This window comes from Neurospora tetraspora, assembly GCF_033439725.1.
Source record: "Neurospora tetraspora strain CBS 560.94 chromosome Unknown B0H65scaffold_2, whole genome shotgun sequence".
NCBI classification, from domain to species: domain Eukaryota; kingdom Fungi; phylum Ascomycota; class Sordariomycetes; order Sordariales; family Sordariaceae; genus Neurospora; species Neurospora tetraspora.
The window spans coordinates 2,073,823-2,095,418 of record NW_026944384.1 but is presented as its reverse complement, the minus strand read 5'-3'; the positions used below and the strand labels follow the sequence as shown (position 1 = coordinate 2,095,418).

The following is a 21,596-nucleotide window of genomic DNA, read 5'->3' as shown; positions in this document are numbered from 1 at the left end:
AGGCATCTCGGACACAGACACCGACATACATAGACACCACTTCACCCAGAGACTCCATCGACCACTTCGGCCAACCAATAGACTCAACGCCAATACCTAACCCCCCGGCCGCCTACCTCGTCTCTCAACGACGACCTCCCGTCCTTCTTCAAGCTCAGCCTTTCTGCACATGCACATAGCCTAGCCTGCAACTTCGATTATCCAACATCCAGTCAACAATTGCCAGCGATACCTCTGCGCCAGCTATGCTCAACTGACTTTGTACAAATATCCATCACCGCGGCCTGTTCTCTGTCTCCGTGTACCCTTCCCATCGGCGGCCCCTCGCTGCCAGGTCGCGCGCATCCAGCGTCGCCGGCCCCGTACACCTCGTCTCTATCTTGTTGCATAAGAGAATTCTTTCGCCATGGCCGATAACCCCAACAGCGCTTCAACCCCTTTGGGAGTCAAGAGCTCGTCGTCGTTGAACACTAGCAACAATATCCCCCCAATCCCATCCTCTCCTCCTCCGCGAAGCTCAGCCAAGGAACGTCGAAACCCGTCCATCACCCCCAGGAAATTCAGGCGCTTCTTTACTCCCCGAGTCATAGCCAACAACAACCCCAGCGCTTCCCAAAGGGCTCTTCGTGATCTAGCCGGTCCTCTCCTAGAACGATCCCATACACCATCCAGCCCTCTCAGGCCCATCTCGGAAGAGGAAATCCCCGATGTGTTACCGAGCCTTCAAGATGGCCAGAGGAGCTCTAAGCGTCGAAAGATTACCCATGCTTCAACACCCAAGAGGGCTGAGGCATCTCACGTATCCCACCTACCCTCTCCTGCGGCCACATCCCCAGCGTTACTTCCGACTCCCGAGTTGAGGCGCCATCGCCTCGGCAGTCCCATCCATTCTATTCGAAAGCTGCCATCCCAATTGGCCCTCGATGAAGATGAGGCTGAGTCGGAAGAAAGTGATGATGATGATGAGCAAGAGTTGCCAACCACACGGCGTCGGCCAAACCGGGCGCCTATACAGTTGGACCGTCGGGGAGTGGGAGCTCAACTGGTGCAGCGAATGACAGGTGGTATGCCTGGTGCTGGAAACAGGACTATGTCATGCCCAGTTTCCGGTATGTGATTTTACAAAAATATATCTCGGGCGAGCGAGCTCATGCTAACTCGGTGAACAGACTGGAGATCGGAAACAGCAGACTTTTATAGTCGCCGTGAAGACGCTCACTTTATGACCAGCCACGAAGGACACCCTCGCAGCATCCCATTCTGCACCACAAGCTGCAATAGTAAGTCAGCATGCATCATGTACTGAGATATTCCGTTTGCTAACCACCTCAAAGCCAAGAGTCTTGTTGCTGTAGGTGACGAGGAAGGGTATGTGCGTCTGCTAGACACCCAGAACGAGTTCTCTCAGATCAACATGTCGTTCCAGGCGCATGGCAACGCCATCATTGACATGGCCTTCTCCGACGATGACTTGCTTCTTGCCACAGCTTCTGGTGACCAAACAGGCAAGGTACTGGACTTCGTAACACAACAGCCCATTTCGATCCTAGGTCACCACACCGCATCCCTCAAACAAGTCCGTTTCCAGCCGGGCCGCGGCGCCAATTCTGTCCTTGCAACCACTAGTAGAGATGGCAGCGTACAGATTTGGGATCTCCGTTGCCGAGGCGGTCCTGTGCAAGACGTTGCTATCCGCTCAGAAGCTGGCCTTCACGCTCGTCTTCCTCGCACCCCTAACCCGGGCTGCGTCGTTAACAGCATCTATGATGCCCACTCACGCATTCCCCAGAAACAGGCTCGCAATCTGCTTCCCGGCGCCAGTAACGTCGACGTGGCCCGGATAGGCGAGGTACCTGGTCGCCTTGGTGAAGTCTCCGTCACCGCTCTCCAATTCCTTCCTCCTGGTAGGGAACACCTCTTCCTCACAGCGTGCGAAGCCGACGCCAGCGTCAAGCTCTGGGACATCCGCGCCGTGCACACCAGCCGCCACCACAAGTACAGCACGCCCGTCTCCTTCACAGCGCCCCTGCCCAGCCACGCCAATTGGCGTCCCTTTGGCATCTCCTCCATGGCCCTCGGCGGCGACGGCTCCCGCCTCTACACCCTCTGCAAAGACAACACCGTCTACGCCTACAGCACCGCCCACCTCGTCCTCGGCCACGCCGTCGAGCTCGCCGCCGCCCGTCCCGGCGAGGAACCCCCGCGCCGTCGACACCACAACCACGGCACCGCGCACGAGGGTCTCGGTCCGCTCTACGGCTTCCGCCACCGGCTCTTTCACGCAACTAGCTTTTACGTGAAATCCGCCATCCGGCCCGCTAGGAACGGCCACTCGGAACTTCTCGCAGTCGGCAGCAGCGACGGCGCCGCCGTCCTCTTCCCCACTGACGAGCGCTACATCAAAGAAGCCTTCGCTTGGCAGCGCCAGCACCCCGGCCAACAAGAAGACGACGAGTCCTACCTCGTCGGCGAACCCACATCATGCATTCCCGTCACGCCCGCTCGTCCGCGTCTTACCCGGAGCGCTACCACCTCCCTTCTGTCTTCGTCATCCTTGTTCTCCATGTCCTCCTCGTCAGGAGGAGGACGACCGGGAACTAGCTCCTCAGCGAGCTTGTTCGGCATCAAGGGCGGTCATCATCATCAGTCATCAAACACGCCCATCATCCGCCGCGGCACGCCGCTTGTGCGCGGACACGAGAAGGAGGTGGGCGCGCTTACGTGGGCGCTGGATGGCAGCTTGGTGACGGCCAGCGACGATTACCTTGTGCGCTGCTGGCGCGAGGGTCGCGAGGAGGCGGCGGATTTGAGAACTGGTGGTGAGACGGGCGGGAGGAGGTGGGGGTGTGGATGGGCGGATGTGGGGGATCAGTGGGATGGGGATGTTGATGATTGGTGATGGATGGGGTGGGAGAGATGTGTGGTGAAGACGAAACAAGAGAAGAGAAGAGGAGAGGAGGATACCACGGCACGACAGTGCGGTGCGTCTCTGTTCGTGAACCGTTGTCTAAGTTGTTGGGAGTTGTGGTGGAAGTCAGTTGTTCAAGTCCACATTGATGATCACGACGATCATGACGATGATGATTAGGTCTGTCTGTCAGGCTGCTGTTTCGGACGATTAAAGAGGAGGAGGATTCCTTGAAGATATCCTTTTGTTGTTGTTGTTCTGTTGCTTGTTGTGGGCGTCTGGTAGCGTATGTATGGTTGAAACTTGACTTAACTTAGCGAGAAGGTGAAGCTACTTACTTTCTGACAACAAACGAAACAAATCAAATTCACATGAATTCACAAATGTGGCACGCACGCACGCGCTCATAGTTTGGTCTCTGTGGCGGGCGGCTTACGGCGGGAGGTCGCTTCTTGCCGTTCGCTTCTTTGTGACATCTTGTTCTCTCGGCTGAGTCCTACATGCGTAAAATATCTATCCCCAAGGCATCGATCGCATCTGAGAAAGTCTTAACTAACCAAGCACAGTTGAGTTGAGCTTAACATACAAACGAAACGAGACGAGGCTTGGTGCAGTGGTAGCGTAATGGTAAAGTTTAGTCTTGACAAGACAGACAAGTGTGGGATGGGAACTAATCATTATCTAAAAGTGGTACAAAAGCGTCATCACTGCTCACCGGACTGCTTGCTGTAAAAGAGGGTTTTCAAGAAAAATGATGTAGTGAATGGACGGCACTCATGAACTTGAAGTTGGCTGCCCTGGGGATAGATAGATATAGCCGTTGCAGTCTGTTCTTGCCCTGCGTTTGTATGATAGTTAGAATGAATATCCGTTCAGTGAAGCAGATGAGGATTTAGAATAGTCATCTTAACATAAGAAAGAGTCTCCATGGCTTCGGGGCCTGATTCTAGCTAGTTTCTTTCTCTCACAAGTAGTTAGGTAAGTGTAAATACTCCAAACCACTTCTATAGTCTCGTTTACGGAGAGGTAGCTAGCTGATGGCAACAGCATTGACGTATCCTTCTGCTAGTTTTAGCTGTAACGTACAAACAGCAATAATTTGCCAGAGTCAGTCACCGTAACCATCAGGTACCTAGCGAAGGGTGTAAAATAAAGCATGCTGAAATCTCTTCATTGTTCTCATTCAAGGAAACGACTAGCTACTAAAGTAGTAAGCTGATACTCCCTCCCTCCCTCCCTCCTTTGACCCTCTCGCTGCTTTCTATCTCCCTCCTAGCCCTATCCATCTTGACTTTCCCCCTTGTTGCCTTCCTCCCATCCCCCCCCCCTCCCCCTCCCCTGTAAACTACCTCGCAGTAGTTACCCTGATGGGCCTCCTGGCCTTTCCCTCCCTCCCCTCTCCGATATTGCGTGTGCGTGCCATGCGTACGTGTAGCGACTAATTAAGGAAACAAGGAAAAGACTTCAAAAAATCAAAAACGCCCGCACCATTCGATCGCTCTCAGGGAAAAAACAAAACTAACTCCGCGCGTTCTCTCCCCCCATTTTTGTTGGAAAAGGGCATAACTGAGACTGAGACCGAGAGGAGGAAAAACAGAAAAGCGAAACAAGCGAAACAAGACAAGTAAATGCAAACGCAAAAGCAGAAAGACAGGCTGAAACAACAAAGCACCCAAGCCAAACGGAAAACACAAAAGACGAGCGATGGAAAGTTCCTTTTTGCTTGAAAAGACAATCTGGTTGCGGGATGATAGATGTAATGAGGAGGATAAACTAAATAGTAGGCTTTAGTTTTTGGTTTGGCTGACTGACTTGACTGATTGTAATGCGTAGTATGGATGATGACCTCGGCGACTGATGAAAGACGGGAGAGAAAACCAGACCATGTACAAGAGAGTTGTTGGAATTAAGATAAGATGGTATTATAACCGGTGGGGAATTTCAGTTTTGGGTGTTCGCCTTTTTTTCCTTTGAACCCCAATGTTTCTTCCAAGTTCTTCCTACTCCTTTCCCTGCTCTCACTCCCTCTTTGCCGCCTTAAAACTTCCCTCTCTCTCTCCATTGATGATTGATTCCCTTTTGCCGAATGGCGTCCCCTTTTCCAGGAGGTTCGTTCGACTTTTGCTCCCGACTTGGCACGACGGGAGGAATGATGCTGATCTTGGTTCGGTTTGTCGTCGAGGACAAAACAGGGAGTTCCCTCCTTTTGTTCTGTAATTCTCCGTCCACCGTTGGAAAAACCCTTGCTCTTCCTTTGCTAGAAATAACCGCCGTGGTCGAGAGGCTCCATTTTCGTTAGGTCACATTGCTGCTGACCATTGCGCCCCTTGGTATGGGGGGGAGTGAGGTCGGATACAAGGCTTAAAGATCGGGAGCACGCTGACAGCAACGAGCAGTCTGGAGCAGGAAGCTTGTGAAAAAAAAAGACTGAGGACAAAGGAAACGAATGAGGGAACACTGCAAAAAGTAGCAGCCAATCAAGCAGGGGGGGTATGTGCGTGTGCGCGTGGTGGGTGTGATGTAGATACAAATGCAGAATCGAATGTGCCAGACTTGTGTATATAGAAAAAGGAGCTCGTTTCGTCATTATTCAGCGTAGTGCTCGAGGACTACCAGAAAGCCAATGATAGCAGAGTCACGGCTTGATTGTGGCGGACGACGATATAAAGGACCAAAGGTCGTATTGGTGATCGATGGGTTTGATAGGTTGTAGGTTGACTAGAAAGTCGAGTATTGGATGGCCAAGTTCTGGAACCTAGCGCTCACATAACTATACAGCATCCGCATCCTCCCTTCTCCTTCTTCTGAGGCGGATCCTCGGGAGGCTCTGGTACCCTGATCACCTGCGATGGGTGAGGAGGCTGTGGGGGGTTCTTCGGGCTGGGGACCGTGGTCAAAGCAGGCTTGTCCGCGATCTTGGGCATTGTCGAGTAGGAGTCCTTCCGTCCGGGCATTGTCGAGTAGGAGTCCTTCCGTCCAACGGGAGCCGGGCTCCGGGGGCTCTGAAGGCTGTGGAGACTCGGAGGAGGTGGACTCTGAGGACATTGAGGCTCGGCGGGTTTCAAAGGCCAATCTGCCTGCGGATCTTCCTTTTCGTTTTCCTTCTCCTGTTCTTGCTCGTTCTCGTTCTCCGCTGGTTCATGTTCAGGCGCAACAATAGGATGTTCGGGTGGCTCGAGGAAGCCTTCGTCTGTGAGTGGCCTAAACTCCTTGTCGAAGACGGTGCCAACCTTGCCCTCCCGTTCCCACTTCTCCTGTTGTAACCGCTTGGCCACCGTTGGTAGCAGCTGTTGCTCTGGTGGCAGACGGGGGTCAGGGCGAAATGCCGAAACCATCCAGGGTGGTTCACCTTCCATCGGCTTGTGCGTTGTGGGCGAGAGCTCTCGGTCACCGGAACGCGTCGTTGGCCGAGCACCTGTTGAATCCTTGTTGGATGCACCTCGTGTTCCGGTTCGCGGTCGCGTAGTTGTGGTAGTCGCAGCCTTGCCGGAAACCTTCTTGGCTCCCGCAGCCGGCTTGCTTTTGATGGGAGAGGTGTCGGCCCGCTTCGCTATAGGCCGGGCGTCGGTTCCATTGGCCGCCTTTGTAAGGGCGTTGCCTGTACTGCCGCTCCGTCCTCGTGTTTTCGGATAGGTTATCTTTTCCTTATCTTCCTCAGGACTGCTATCCCGTTTCCGCGCGTAGGCAGCGACCTTCTCGTCAGTTGGCGTTGTTGGGTAAGTCTTGGTTCTCGGCACAGGAATCCGGGATGTTACTTTAGCGCCGGGGTTCGACAAACTAGAATCAGCGTGCTCAGCACCATCATCGGCTCGCTTGTCCCAGTCCTGCGTGGCTGACGAGTTCTTTCTAGACCTCGAGCCGATGTGCTCACCGCCGCCAATGGACCTAGCCTGACCGCTAAGCTTGTCCTGGCTTTGATCCCTCTTCAAACGGTTCGCGCTTTTCGACCGTGACCTGTTGTCTCTCGCTACAGGCAAGACGAATCCCGCAGCCTGTAGTTCCTCGTTCTCAATCTGGGCGAGCTTGTCACGGTGAATCCATTTGCTCTCGTCGGTTTCCGGATCGAACAAACTGTCGGCGGGACTCCCGCCCTCCTTGGCGCTTCGAGGCTTCAAGTCCTTGTGATGCGACGGCACGAGATAGCCGGAGTCGGTATTTGTAAACCCGGCATCGTCGGCTACATCCCCGTTATAGTGGTCGTACGCGAGCGAGTCCATGGGTGGTGTGTTGTTGGTGGCGAGCAAAGTCGAATTCCTCTTTTGAGAAGCTAGGACAGGGCGGCCAAAGGGGTAGCCGTTCTCATTGTTGATGGAAGATCTCTTGGGATTGACAGGCTTCTAGAAGGGGAAGGAAAGGAGGATGTTAGTGGATGAATGGAAATGGATGACGCTATGCGATGGCAGCAGCAGGCACCAGGGCAGGGTGTGGACACGGGGAGAGAAAGATGGAAAAAATGGATGGATGGGCGAGATGCACGCAGGCAGCCTCGATGGTCAGGAGCACGACGAAGGCCTCAGGCGCGTGGTGTTTCCGGGGCCAGGAGTAAAAAAAGGAAACTGGATGGTAAAACGAGATGCGGGGAACAGGGGATATTGCGTGTAATCTCCCGAATTACCAAGATATCATGATGGACTCATGGACTCACCTCCGAATGGACGGGCACCGACAGGCTGCTGTCCCACGAGTCGTACTTGTTGCCGTGGGATGTGGCTGGCGGCGTCGTCAAGGCAGTTGCAGTCCGGGAAACGGTAGCCATCATGCTAATATCATCTGCAGCGCCTATAGACGCCGCGGCCGCTCTCCCGGTTGGAGTCGAGGCGGGCGAAGGCTGGGTATTGTATTGCAGAATTTGACGTCGGGGGAGACGACGAAGTGGATCGGGGATCAGGACCGTGGGTAGCGATACGTATGTAATGGTTGAGACAGAGTTTGCTGTTTGGCTGGGCGTGGGAGGAGAGACGGGGTCAGGAGGACGAAGCGGGAGGTTGGTGTTCAAAACTAAGCGACGAGGGTCGGGGGCAGCGACCGACGGGGGCGGAGAGTCTCAATTCGGAATCGGCATCGACGATAAAACGGGGCAAGCGGGTGTTTGACGAGCGAAAAAAAGCTGCACTCAAATGGTACACTACACAATTCCAGTTACAATTGCCTGTTCCGACTGGATAATGCGTTATACTTGTGACGGCGAACGGCGATCAGTGCGCGTCTTCGTTGGCCTTTTGTCGCAGGTTGGTGGCCTCGTTGACTTGTCGCTTCAACGGCGGTCAGTGGGTGGATTGTACGGATTGGATAGTGTGCTCTCTAGAGTGGCACCATGGATCGTGAATGGGCGATGGATCTTTTTGCCTCCTTTTGAATGGCCGGGTCTCGGAGCCTCTCGTGCACCTTGGTCGAGCTTGGCAAAGGTAGCGGTACAAAAGCGGTGCAAAAGCGGTGCAAGGGGTGACAGCAAGTGTGCGTCAGCCGTATGTGATGTCCATGTATCAAGGGTCCCGTCTTTGCTGCAATATAATTATGGGCCTATGCAGGCACTTTTAGAAAGATTGTTTCGTTTCCAAGCAGCACCGTGAAAAGTGAAAACGTGGTTACCCGACCGTTTGGTTCCTTGTTTGGTCCATACAGTTTGTTTCCTCTCACGCTTCCTGTGGATGTGAGAAGTGGAATTCATGCAATTTTTCTGACCCAAAAAGTACGGGGTAATACTGGGGCTACCTCTACAGCTCGAGAGAACTGACGAGACTGTGACCCTATCACCACTCTTCACGCCCATTATTGGCTGCTACAGTCGCGTAGGAATCTATCTCGTGAAAATTTGGAACACAAGTTTGCGCATTGTTTTGTTGTTAAAGTGTTTAATTGGAATGCCTGCCTGTTATGTCGGGATCCATGAGCAGAAGCGAGTCGAAGAGCAAACGCTGATCCCAGCGGACAATCCCACCCTGCCAAGATGAGATGCATGTCCACCGATCATCTTTCTTGACTGCTGCGCCCATCTCCTGTCCTTGTACTTCTTCTCTTGTTCCTCCAGATTCTTCCCGTGTCGCTCAAATTTCAAGGCGGGAATGGCGGCCCTCCTCCCTCACTTTATTCTTTCCCCTTTTGGCACAATCTAAGCGTGACGAGCTTTCACTAGTTCGCACCAGAACAAAAACCTGACACCAGGGTGAGGCTTCCATTGCGCCTGTGATAATTACAAGTTGCCATCCAGATCCATCAAAGTCGCGAGCTGGAACAATCCAGCGAGGCGGATGCTACCCCGTTGAAATTAGTGCTATGCGATGGCCATCTGATTGGTAGACGAGTGTCATTGCTACGCCGTCATCGTCCGTTTGCAGCATCTGCTCAAGGTTGCCTGCGAATTGTTAGTGCACTATCAGGGAAGCCCGCTATGCGTGAAGAACCTGACATACCTGTTTTGACCGAGTCCCGGAGAGAGAGCGCCGGGCCGGTGCTGTTGCGGGCCCCTCCGTTGCAGTATACCGCCCGCGTCTTGGATGGACGGTAGAAGTACCGCTCGGCCGTTACGGCACGGGTCGAAGATCGAATCTGCGGAGCTACCCGCTCGGTCATGGCCGTGGCGGCGTCGCCGGGTTGATGAAAGGATGGAAGTGACTTGTTGCCAGCCATAACTTCTTTGTTTACCACTGCAATGGCTCCTGCCGCCCAGCGCAACGAACTGAACTGACGGGTAACTCCGGCATCGTGACAGGAACGGCCGACTGGCCAGGACTCGCAAGTCGCAGAGTCACTGCTTGCAGGGTCCTCGAACCAAAGCACGAGAAGCACGGCGAAAACGTACTTTAAACTGTTAATGCCCGTTGCCAAGACACATTACTGCGCGTTAAGGCATGCATAGGGAAGCAACTGTAAAGCTTTCTCACAGCTCATTTTCTGTGCTGAATAGCCAGGCTGTAGCGAATAACGGGTGAACTCGGCTAACAGTTTTCCAACTCATCTGAACATATGCGTTTTGCGACGTTAACACGCGGTTGGACTCGGGCGATCTGCCTGTTTTGCTTTTGACATGTAACAGAATTCAAAGCTCTTCAGCCTCACATAAGGTCTGCCGCCCTATGTTCATGGTACGTGCTTGTAGAGGTAAGAAAATACGGCGGATGTTCTTCGTCATCGTCATTTCCACTTCCATCTTGTTACTCAACCGACTTCGGTGTGGGGAGGGGCGTTTCTTAAGCCAGACGGTTCGAGTTTCCAAGGTCCAGGCCGTCGAGACCGTTCTTTCCATCGCCCGCTTCAACCCCAACCCTGACTGATAGCTGCCAAGTACCCATGACCTGACCTCCACGCACTCGGACTACCTCACCTCAGTTAGGTTTCCCCCACCACCATCACGTCGACAGTATCCGTCCCTTTTTGGTGATCTGCTACATTTCCACTTGTTTTCTGCGCCGAGTCCTATTCTAGCCCATCTCGGCCCTCAACTTCTCATTGCCCTTGTTGCAAGCTCCGACTGCGAGCTGCCCGAGGACAAAGCCCCATCAAAACCCGTCCCGCACCGCCCATACATAGAGAGCTAGCCTCACAGCTCCAGCTGCGTGCCACTGCACCCCCTTCAGGTCCCTGAACCTCACCAATTTGTGGAACCCCTCATTGGCGGCGACCGACAGGAACATTTTCAAGATGCCAGGTGAGTCCCGTAACTTTTCCACCACCAGACCTCCATCTTTTCTCCAATGCCTTGCCCTTATCTACCTTGAGGCGGGGCTCGTGCGACGGGTACCTACCTCTACCACCTGCCGCTGCCTACCCCTGGGACTGCGATACCAGGTAGAGCTGCCGCCTCTGCTCGTCCCTACAAGGTCGATGCTTCCTCGCCTGTAGATGCTGGGTTCCACCTCCCCGCTGCCACGAAACAGCTAGCCAATTGCGGTCCCGAATCCAAAGCCTCGCCAGACATTTGTCCCTCGAGGTTCCTCGCACCCGATACTTCGACTTCGTGCTGCCACTTCACTCTTTTGCTGGCAATCCTCCAGGACGGAAATCCTTCAAGACCTTATCCGTTTTCCACCAAACCATTTCTCGCCCTTCCACCTCGAGGCCGCACGAACCGGGACCGCCTGACCCAGCTAGACACCGCTCGCCGCCCTTGCCAGCACCGTCTACCCACCTACAGCCCATCACTCGCTCGCGCTGCCGCTTGCTTCGTCTCTTCCAAAACTAACAACATGCCAGTCAACTTTGAAGATCCCTGGTTCAAGGGCCAGGAAGTGTAAGTTGACCTTGGGCTCCCAATGCCGATTATTGAACCTTCAGTCGTTAACCGCCCACGGGGTAGATCCTACAACGTATCCGAGCTCCAGGAATGCGCCATCGCCGTCGACGCGTCATACTTTCTCCGACAGCTCCTCGAACAAGCGGAAAACTATAATGAACCGTTGCTGACCGCCCTCGGAGGCCTTACCGGCATCCAGGCGCGCATACAAGTCGAATTGGACAACTGGCTCAGGAACCGCACAACCCCCTTTTTCATTTTCGATGGCCAACCTATGGTCGGACAAGACGAGGTCACCACCAAGCAGGGTCGGGAGATCCAGAAACAAACCGGTGTTGCGTGGAAGCTCTATAGCGAAGGCCAAGCCGAGGCAGCTGTGGCCGCTTTTGGCGAGTGTGCGAGTAAGTCTTCTATAGCCTGGCTCGCACGGTTGAACATTAGCTTACAGGCCAAGGTCTATACAACATCCAGGCCCTGTATCCCATGCTTCAAGATGAGCTGAGGCTGCGGAAACTTCACTTCTTGGTCGCACCTCTCAATGCTGCTGCGCAGATCGCATACCTGGACATGATCGATTCTGATCAATGCGGCGGCATCATGGGCCCCTTGGAGCTGATGCTCTATCCTATTCAAGACACCGTCATTCGCTCAATCGACTGGACCAGCAACACTTGCGCGGCCATCTCCAAGAAGAACGTTATGAAGGTGCTCAACGTCAGCGAGCCACACTTCATTGACGCCTTTCTCATGACCGGCACCCCCTTCCTTCCTCCGTTCCCGCCGCTCACGGATTCTACCCTTGTCAAGAGCCAGCCTTATAACATTGTGGATGCCATCAACATGCTCCGGACAGCCGACAAATCAGTCACGATGGTCAGCACTACCTTCCACGATTTGATCAAGAACCAGGATCCTACTTGGCTGGATAAGTATCGCAAGGCATGGATGGCTGTCAAGCACTTTGTTTACATTGCGGAGAGCGGCGAAGTCAAGGTTCACGACGCGGACCACCTAACAAACGACAACCACGAGTATCTAGGCCTCCAGATTCCCTGGGAGATGTTCCACTACCTCAACACTGGCTTGATTGGGCCTCGCCTTCTGAGCTGGATCACGCACAGCCAAGTATACGTCTTGCCGACGCTGGACGGTTCCGCTACGGAGGAATACAAGAAGCTCGTCTCGAGCCAACTCATTCCTCTTGAGGAGACTGCGCTTAGCTTGGTGCTCGCCCGGTTGCACCGTGGTATCGTTTACAAGGATATCAAGGCGAAGGTTTGGTATGATGATAGCTATTCCGCCACTGTGCTCGACCATCGTCATGAAGCCAGGACCAAGACCAACTACGGAGTACAAATGGCCACTTGGGGAGTTATCAAGGAAGCGGACATTAAGCAGCATTTCCCCGGCTTCGAGCACGGTTCGATATTTTCCGAAGTGCATGCTTTGACGAAGCCTGATTTTGTCAAGCTTACCTTTGCCGAGCAAAAGAACAAGGCGAGGAATGTTGAATCAGCGAGCATCATCAAGTCGATTTGTTTGTGGAGATATCTCCATATCCGCGGCTATATCGACGACCAGCACAACTTGACTAACTGGGGCAAGGCTTTGGACCGCGCCATGGTCGCGCTGGAGCCAGTGGTGAAGAAGTTCCCTACGGTTCCCTATCTCTACGAGTCGGTGCTTGTTGCCATGGAAATGGTCAGATTTGGACTTCTCAACGGCAGTCTCAAGGTTGTGGAGCCTCTGAGTCTCCCTATGCACGGCGATGACGATGACAAGTCTAGTCTGATGTTGATCAGCCGCTGTGCGACACTGCTTAAGCTGCGACACCAAGCTAATGGATACACTGGTCCTCTGAGTAAGAATCTGTTGACGTTCCACTCCTTGGCTGGCGAGGTTAGGAGTGCTGAACGCGCTTTGATGGAGGCCATTTTGGCTTCTCTTTTCCTCTACGGCCAGGGACAGCGGAAGAGGGATGATAGCTGGGAGCTCAGCCACCAGTACGTTGGACCCTCTATTTACACGTGCTTCTACTCTTGAATCTTGTATGATGATTGCTGACTTGGACATTTAGGCTTCCCTTCCTCTTCAACCCCGATGTCGCTCTCGGAATTGCCGTCAAGACGTACTTTGACGAGACGATCAACTGGAACAGTGAGAAAGAGAAGACGGAGAGGCTGGCGACGTTCCCCGATGCGTTCGTGCCTTACTCTATGGCATTTAGCGAAGACCTGGAGGTTGCGTGCGAATTCTTCGAAGCCGTGTATGCCGGTCTGCAGACGCTGGACGGCCAGGGCATCTCGGCCAACGATTTGAAGGCTTGGAGCAAGGCGAAAGAGTATCTGGCACCGCGGACACTGAAGGATGCGAGTGGCAACTAGAAGAGCCCACCCTCCCGACGTAAAGCGCGTGCTGTGAGAGATTACTTTGGTTTTAATGTGTAAGTGAGGCACACTATGCTTGTACGCGCATGCAATGTTGCAAGCCACATCTATTCGGAAGAAGGGTCCAGCTTGGTGGTATTGCTGCCAAGATCTTACGCACGCCCACTATATCTCAAAGAAGCAATTAAAATATTCAAGAGGCAAAAGGCCGCGTAACTACCGGGTCCAAGGTATTGAATATGGTGTGGTGGTGCGCAGGTTTGGTGGTTAGGTTGTTGGTGAAAGGGGCAGGGGTGTAGGTGCTGGGTCGTCGTGGATTCAGCGACCCCCTGTCGTGGCGGTTTTTGTCTAGACTGCATAGAGCAGGCCGCTAGAACTACTACTGCCCAGTAAATATCTGATAGGATGACGAGGCCTGTGACAACGTCTCGTTGACTTACGACAACAAAGTAGATATACGATAGCGTATAAGACGGTGGGCTGTGCCAGTGGGCTGTGCCAACAGGTATCAGGACTTCGGTCGCATACAGCTCAGCGCGGGGCAACGCGCGTTGGCAATTGATGAATGAAAGTTTAAGAAGTCGAGTCGGGTCGGGAGACTGAGCGTGTGATCATTTTAACAGTTTGTGACACTAAAGTTCCGTCGGTTAGGAACTTCCCGCCCTTACATCCCTCCCCTCATCCATCACCTGCCACTTCTTGCCTTGCACAAATAACTTGATTTCAAGAGTACCACACCATCATCAACTTTCTGCACGGCATAGTTCACTATTGAAAGACCACTGTTCACTTGCCCGTAGCAAAGTGTATAGTCGATGGCTGTTATCGGTTGTTAGTCCCACAGTATGACACGGATCAAGATGACGTCGGGCACAACCCCACCCGTTACCGACAGTTCAACATCAACAACATCAACATCAGCAGGTACAACCACAACAACAGGAAGCACCTCAACAGCAACGCCGGCAACAGTACCGTTAACGCACCCGACTCCAGTACCGACTTCGAGACCGCAGCCTTCGTCACCAGCCGGGAGCTACTATGCCATGAGCGACGACGAGGAAGGCGATTATAACACCATCACTCACACCTCTACGGGGAGAGGGGTGAAACTCCTATACACCAAGAGCAAGGTTTGAACTGTCCCGGTACCCTTATTTTATCACCACAACACTAACCGAAAAATCCCAGGTCTACATCCACCCGACACCATCCGCAAAAGATAATATCCCCGGCTATATCGCGCTTCTCCAACAAAGAAACCAACACCGCGATGACCGGGAGGACTCGAGCAACACCCCGGCATCTTCGGACCTCCTCCTCGCCTGGGTCCCCGAATCCCAACTAGGCGAAGCAGCCAACCTCTACGTCAAAGTCGACCTCTGCGACGGCGACTCGCCACCGAAACAGTCCTACCTCGTGCCTCCCCCGCCGACCGTCACCACCCACCGCGGCTCCGTCGGGCCCTATGCCTTCGCCATCCCCGTCAGCGCCATCTACAGCCTCCTGATCCGCCCGCCGAGCGTGGGCTGGTGGTGGGGCAGCATCATCATCAACAGCCGGGCCGGCGACAGTTTCCCGGCGCTTTTTTTTCATGACAGCGAGTGCCAGAGCACCATACTACAGAAAAAGAAGCGGACGGCGGATACTTTTGATCCCTTTGGCGAAGCGGGGCAGATGTTCTGGGGAGGGGATGAAGTGCTGCGGTGGCTGAGGCGGTACGTGCAGATTGAGCGGAGCGGGGCCGAGCCGAATATTTACCTTGTTGAGCCGTCGAGGGAGGATAGTGTTGCATTTGGGGGGAAGCCTACTACAAATACGGCGGCACAGGCGGGATCTTCCCGTGGAGACCCAGGCGCCAAGGACAAGGACGCCGGCATGGACCCGTTCGTCAAGCTGATCAAGGAAGCCGGTTGGAACCTGATGGAGAAGTTCAGCAAGGTGACTACCTTCACGCGGCAGGCGGCCAACGATGTCTTGGATAACCCGCGCGTGCCGCCGCAGATGAGGAGGCTGCTGAGAAACCCGGAGGTGCAGACGCTGCAGGACGAGTTCGACAGCGCGAGGATTTACCTGGCAAGGTGGGCGATGGGTATAGCGGAGCAGAGCGATAGGGATCGGAGTAGGAGGACGTGGACGGCGCGGGATGTCATGGAGCTGGAGGATACGGACGTGGGCGAGTTTGAGCTGGTGGATGGGGCGAATAGCTTGTCCCTCGAAGAGAGGAGGAGGGTGTTGACGCTGAAGGAGTGGAAGGGATTCTTTGATGAGAGGACGGGGAGGTTGAGTGTTACTGTTGATGAGGTCAAGGAGAGGATCTTTCATGGCGGGCTTGATCCTGAGGATGGGGTGCGGAAGGAGGCGTGGTTGTTCTTGCTTGGGGTTTATGATTGGTACAGCACGGCGGACGAGCGCAAGGCACAAGCGGCATCGTTGAGAGACGCTTACATCAAGCTCAAGGGCGCCTGGTGGGAGCGTCAGGTTGATCTGGGTGGTGAAGGTGAGGAGGGCGAGTGGTGGAGAGAGCAGAGGAACAGGATAGGTAAGTCTCCTTTTACAACACATCAACGTTCAGCTTTACACCAGAGATTCCTAACCCACTTTACTTACAGAGAAGGATGTTCACCGAACAGACCGAAACGTCCCCATCTTCGCCGGCGAAGATATCCCCCACCCCGACCCCGACTCCCCCTTTGCCTCCACCGGCACCAACGTCCACATGGAGCAACTGAAGGACATGCTCCTAACCTACAACGAGTACAACAAAGGCCTGGGCTACGTCCAAGGCATGTCCGACCTGCTCGCCCCCATCTACGCCGTCCTGCAAGACGACGCCCTCGCCTTCTGGGCGTTCCAGCACTTCATGGACCGGATGGAACGCAACTTCCTCCGCGACCAGTCCGGCATGCGGGCCCAGCTCCTGGCGCTGGACAACCTGGTCCGGTTCATGGATCCCAAGCTGTACGCCCACTTGGAGTCGGCCGACAGCACGAACTTCTTTTTCTTCTTCCGCATGCTGCTGGTGTGGTATAAACGCGAGTTCGAGTGGGCAGATGTGCTGCGCCTGTGGGAGGCGTTGTGGACGGATTACTTGAGCAGCGGGTTCCACTTGTTCATTGCGCTGGCGATTCTGGAGAGGCATCGCGATGTGATCATGACGCATTTGAAGCACTTTGATGAGGTGTTGAAGTATGGTAAGTTGGACACCCCTTTTACACCATACGCCAGGTATTTTATTTGTGCTAACAAGGATGTAGTGAACGAGCTATCCACCACAATAGACCTAGAGTCAACCCTCATCCGCGCCGAAGCCCTCTTCCAGCGCTTCCGCCGTCTAGTCGAAGCCATCGACAGGAAGGAACACTTCCCCGGTCCCAGGAGGACGTTATCAACAGCTTCATCCTCATCAGCATCTGCAGCTCTGGCAAATGCGGAGGGATCCAAGTCACCGAGTCCTCCGTTGCCGCCTCGGCCTCAGTCTGGGCCTAGGGCGGCGTCTTCCCCCGCAGCAGCAGCAGCTACGACTAAGGATAACAAGGGCAAGACTACGGCTACGACAATGGCGGAAGATGATAAGGAGAAGGTAGAAAAGATCGTCACGCCGGCGTTGAGGAAGTTGTTGAGTCGGGAGGTGGAGATTATACGGGCTCCGGTGAAGGAGGGGGCGGGATATCCGACTAGGGAGCGTGCGTAGATTTGGGTTTGGGGATGGTGAAGTGGTGTAAACATAAACGTGTAACGATGAGATGACAGTGGCAGCATTGTTTTTGGGAAGTGGTTTGGGATACATAGGTATTGGATTGAACATTGGAAGGAAGGATAGGGTAGGGTATCAGTGATGGGCTATAGCATTTTTTAACACGGAGTACACGAAGTTATTGTGGCATGCACTGTATACTGCCTCGTGCTTAAAGCTTGAAGGTGACTTCTGATGTCTGTATTACTGCAAGAATCATAGTACAAAAGTATGCAAAAAGAAGTGAAGATCTAAAACCAAGAGTTGCCAATCCCTTAACGCCTCATAAGTCATTCAAGGTTGTCCCTCAAACCGCCCCAAAACGATACGGGATCCCGCTCTTTGCTTGCTCATCGTGATGTCGAAACCATGTGGTATCCTAGCGCCCTCCAACGTTAACTCCATATCCTCCTTTTCATCTTTAGATGTCCATCTCTTATTCTTCCTCAAAAGAACCACAATCATCGCATCCTCCTAAAAAGCCCTTTCCCTAAAAATCATTAGGAAGAGCCATCCCCCTCAACCCACTCCGCTGATTCGTCGCCGTCCCCGGCCTGCTCGCGGCGCTGTAACCGCTATCTCTCTGACCATGACCATGACCATGACCAGAGTGAGCAGCAGCATTGCCCTCCCCCATCAACGTCCTATCACTCCCCGCAATCCCCTGCTCCTCCATACTCTGAGAACCCACATGCTCATTCATGCCCTTGTTGTTTCCCCTGTACCCTCCGGACCCCTTGGTCCTGACGGCGGGATACAAATCGATCCAAAACGAAAAGACATAGAAACTAAAAATAAACGCAATCGTCCACTCCAACACCGCGGCGGCGTTGTAGTGCTTAGTGAAATTGCAACTAGCAAACGCGATGGCCAGGATGATCTCGACGATGACAAACGCCAGCTTGATCCAGAAGGAAATGCGGAGGACGCGGTGCTCGCGATAGCGCATGCCGAGCCTCTGATACTCCCAGCAGATAAAGATGGCGCTGATGACGTAGCCGGCAATGAACAGCAGCAGAAAAATGTCGTGCAACTTGGGGTGTCGCGCCGTGTCGAAGATGCTCAGCAGAATCAGGCCGGCGGTGCCGATGATGGCGAAGACGATGGTGATTCCCGACAGGACTTTTTCCGTGACGGTGGTGTTGGGGACCAACCGGCCCTTGTGCCGGAGCCAGCGGTCGGCGCCGAAGGAGAGGTCCAGGAAGACGGTGGTGACGGAGCAGCCGGCTATGAATAAGGGCTTGAGCGTCGAGGCGCCGACGTCCGAGATGTAGGCTATGGTTTGGAGCGAGTCCATGGAGGCGTAGTGACGCCGGTGTTCGTTGGTGCACCAGTAGATGAGCAGGCCGAGGAGGGTGCCGAGCCAGACTACGCCGGAGATTATGGGGAAGATCTGGAAGAAGGGGGGCATGGAGGTGTTAGTTTTGGGGGTGTGGAATGGAGGGAAGGGGGAGTGGAAGGGGAACGTGGAAAGGAGGAAGGGGGAGGAGGGAAGGATGGAAGGATGGAAAAGTGAAGGCTTGCTTACCCAGTATGATAGTATGCCTCGCAACATTTTGGCGATTTGTTTTTTTTTCCTCCGATGTCTTGGTGGTTGGTGATCGAAGTATGATGTAACACGGGTTCTGTGCGCCCACAGCTTCGCTAGTAGATGCACGAGCAGAAGATGCAGGAACCAGGAACGAGCGGGGATGAGTTTGGACGAAGCACGCCCCTTCTTCGTTTACGAAGTGATGGTAGTGAGTACCGGAAAGTCTCGTCGTCGTGGGGTTGATACGGATGATAAGATATTATGCAGACAATGGATGTTTTAAAGAGTGTTGGAAGTCCAGGTCGTCTCGGCAGCCACAATCGACTGTCGGGTGCTACAAGTATGTACCACGGTTGTTGTTTGCGTGTCAAAGGTCGAGTGGAAGTTGACAACGGAAAGGGGCACAAGGGGGACCTTCCCTTAAAGGAGGTATGTTCTAGAGTCTAGACGCGTCATGATGCTTACTCTCGTGGATTACTGCCTTGTCTCTGCCATGGCTTTGGCATGGCTTGGGTTTCGTTTCATCATTATTTTTCTCTAATCCTAGCCCAACGGCAAATGCCATATGATAGAGTCATGGGAAGAGCCTTCACACTGCCACTTTGGGTGGGTGAGCAGTGACGTCAGCATCCAGGCCGTCTGCGCTGCTGCGCATCCCTACGGAGCACTGAGCCGTCTGGGGTTTAGCGTGTTTCTTAGTCAATCCATTGCGGATACAGGGGTATTTGTTTGTTAGTGCTTACCTAAACGAGTTTGACGGTGTGACGGTGTCATCGGCATCCTACCGCGGTTTTCATATCATCATGACAAGATATCGAGTTTAAGATACCAAGGAGCTCATATGATTGATATTAGATCTTTTCAGTGGAAAAAGAAGCTTCTTCTTGATGTTGACATGAGAAACTCAGATGGAAGTCGCTATCTCAAGGTACCAGCGGCAGTGGACCCACAGACACACGGGGGCCCGACCTCCACTGTTTGTCAGGGCCCTTCCGCCGAATCCATCACCGGCCACCGCGCATTCATCCGCCAAAGCTTAATCCCACTCGCTCACTCTCCCTTCCCTTATCCTCCTTATCTTGACTCCGTACATGCAAGGCTGCCTTTACGAAGCTGCCCAACAACAACAACAATAACAACACTGCCTCTAAACTAATCGACTGTTTTGGCATCACCGTTCACCGTCCGTCCGAGGGTTCACCCGTGACCATAAGCCAACATGGCGAACTCCCCTCTTGTTGCGCGTCCGACCGATGCGCTCCAGCCATCGAAATCCCTTCCGACATCCAGCGGCGGCACCCCAAGCGGAGGACTGCCACGCTCGGCCCGGGGCCAGCAGATCGCCCAGCAGGTCGCCGCCCAAGCCCGTCCGACTATGGATCTGATGGAGCAGATGAACGAAGATGAGAAGAACAAATACATCAAGGGTACGCTTTAACCTCGAACTAGAGTAGAGTCATTACGCTAACACCCATCATGCGCAAACAGGTAAGAAACTCGGCGAGGGTACCTACGCCAACGTCTACCTCGGCCACTCCCGCCTCGACTCCTCAATAAAAGTCGCCATCAAAAAAATCAAAGTCCAAAAAGAATACCAAGACGGCATCGCCCCCGACGCCATCCGCGAGATGAAGTACCTGCAAAAGCTCCGGGGCCACGCCAACATCATCATCCTACATTCCGTCTTCTCGTCCAAGGACCAGAACCTCAACCTAGTCCTTGAATACCTTCCGCTAGGCGACCTCGAGATGCTGATCCGCGACGTCGACCACGTCCGCTACGGCGCCGCCGACATCAAAGCGTGGATGGGCATGCTGACGCGCGCCGTCTGGTGGTGTCACGACAACTACGTGCTGCACCGCGATATCAAGCCGAACAACCTGCTGATCGCCGCCGACGGCGAAGTCAAACTAGCGGATTTTGGTCTAGCCCGGAGCTTTGCGGACCCGGGGGTGCGGATGACGGCGAACGTGATCACCAGATGGTACCGTCCCCCGGAGCTTTTGTTTGGCGCGCGGCACTACTCGGGTGCCGTGGACGTCTGGTCGGTGGGTCTGGTTTTCGCCGAGCTCATCATCCGCGCGCCCTACCTGCCTGGCAACTCGGAGGTTGAACAGATCGCCCTGATCTGCAGGGAAATCGGCACGCCGACGGAGGAGAACTGGCCGGGCGTGACGCAGCTGAAGGAGTACACGGTTCCCAGCGACGTGGTGCCCGTGGCGGGTAAAGAAAAATACATGGGCCGGTTCGGCGCGGTCGGGTCGGACGGCGTCGATCTGCTGGCCAAGACGCTGATTTTGGATCCGAGGAGGCGGATCACGGCCAGGGAGATGCTGGAACATAGGTGGTGGAAGGCAGATCCGAAGCCGACGCCTAAGCATGACTTGCCCAAGAAGACGGCGGGGGCGGAGGAGAAGCTGGCGGCGGATTTGAAGAGACGGAATGGCATGGTGGAGGATGATGATGTGCGCGGCTCCAAGGTCGCTAGGAAATTGGACTTTGGTGCCGCCAGGTGAGGAAGCTAGGTATGGGTGATGGTTATTATGATCGAAACAAAGCATCTTCTGGGAATGCATTATATACTTATGAACGGATACATACACTGGGTTGGAAAGGAGGTTACAGTATGCACGGCATTGACACTATAGAGCGAGAGAAAGGCGTTTGGGCGCATAACACAGAATAACAATAGAGATCATATCAGTTTTAATCCACACTTTAGGAAGCCCCTTTTGATATTTTGGTGAAGTGATAAGAGATTCATGTATTGCTATGTCATGGATATCAACAACCCCCTATGCGCT

At 54.0% G+C, this 21,596-nt stretch overlaps 6 protein-coding genes across 6 annotated transcripts; 4 read left to right on the top strand and 2 right to left on the bottom strand.

Annotated features, from left to right (window-relative positions):
- Positions 1 to 201: 201 nt before the first annotated feature.
- On the top strand, positions 202 to 3,284 carry B0H65DRAFT_100654 (WD40-repeat-containing domain protein). The gene is made up of 3 exons (XM_062820435.1): positions 202 to 1,109; positions 1,170 to 1,280; positions 1,335 to 3,284. The coding sequence occupies exons 1-3, from the start codon at positions 407 to 409 to the stop codon at positions 2,897 to 2,899; spliced, it is 2,379 nt and encodes a 792-aa protein (XP_062684146.1). The 5' UTR covers positions 202 to 406; the 3' UTR covers positions 2,900 to 3,284.
- A 2,386-nt stretch (positions 3,285 to 5,670) lies between these two features.
- Positions 5,671 to 9,535, bottom strand: B0H65DRAFT_545934 (uncharacterized protein; the record flags this gene model as incomplete). Its single annotated transcript, XM_062829413.1, has 4 exons — positions 5,671 to 7,245; positions 7,554 to 7,736; positions 9,223 to 9,260; positions 9,319 to 9,535. The coding sequence occupies 4 exons, from the start codon at positions 9,533 to 9,535 to the stop codon at positions 5,671 to 5,673; spliced, it is 2,013 nt and encodes a 670-aa protein (XP_062684145.1).
- Positions 9,536 to 10,546: 1,011 nt separating this feature from the next.
- B0H65DRAFT_439827 (temperature dependent protein affecting M2 dsRNA replication-domain-containing protein) lies at positions 10,547 to 13,522 on the top strand (the record flags this gene model as incomplete). Its single annotated transcript, XM_062825447.1, has 5 exons — positions 10,547 to 10,553; positions 10,694 to 11,135; positions 11,202 to 11,539; positions 11,587 to 13,141; positions 13,216 to 13,522. 5 exons carry the CDS (start codon positions 10,547 to 10,549, stop codon positions 13,520 to 13,522), a joined length of 2,649 nt encoding a protein of 882 aa, XP_062684144.1.
- An 848-nt stretch (positions 13,523 to 14,370) lies between these two features.
- On the top strand, positions 14,371 to 17,219 carry B0H65DRAFT_506366 (putative GTPase activating protein; the record flags this gene model as incomplete). The annotated part of the gene is made up of 4 exons (XM_062828057.1): positions 14,371 to 14,631; positions 14,717 to 16,034; positions 16,138 to 16,719; positions 16,783 to 17,219. 4 exons carry the CDS (start codon positions 14,371 to 14,373, stop codon positions 17,217 to 17,219), a joined length of 2,598 nt encoding a protein of 865 aa, XP_062684143.1.
- A 478-nt stretch (positions 17,220 to 17,697) lies between these two features.
- B0H65DRAFT_439825 (Frag1/DRAM/Sfk1) lies at positions 17,698 to 18,672 on the bottom strand (the record flags this gene model as incomplete). Its single annotated transcript, XM_062825446.1, has 2 exons — positions 17,698 to 17,751; positions 17,953 to 18,672. The coding sequence occupies 2 exons, from the start codon at positions 18,670 to 18,672 to the stop codon at positions 17,698 to 17,700; spliced, it is 774 nt and encodes a 257-aa protein (XP_062684142.1).
- Positions 18,673 to 19,605: 933 nt separating this feature from the next.
- On the top strand, positions 19,606 to 21,516 carry B0H65DRAFT_456100 (kinase-like domain-containing protein). The gene is made up of 2 exons (XM_062826273.1): positions 19,606 to 20,219; positions 20,281 to 21,516. Exons 1-2 carry the CDS (start codon positions 20,012 to 20,014, stop codon positions 21,306 to 21,308), a joined length of 1,236 nt encoding a protein of 411 aa, XP_062684141.1. The 5' UTR covers positions 19,606 to 20,011; the 3' UTR covers positions 21,309 to 21,516.
- Positions 21,517 to 21,596: the final 80 nt, after the last annotated feature.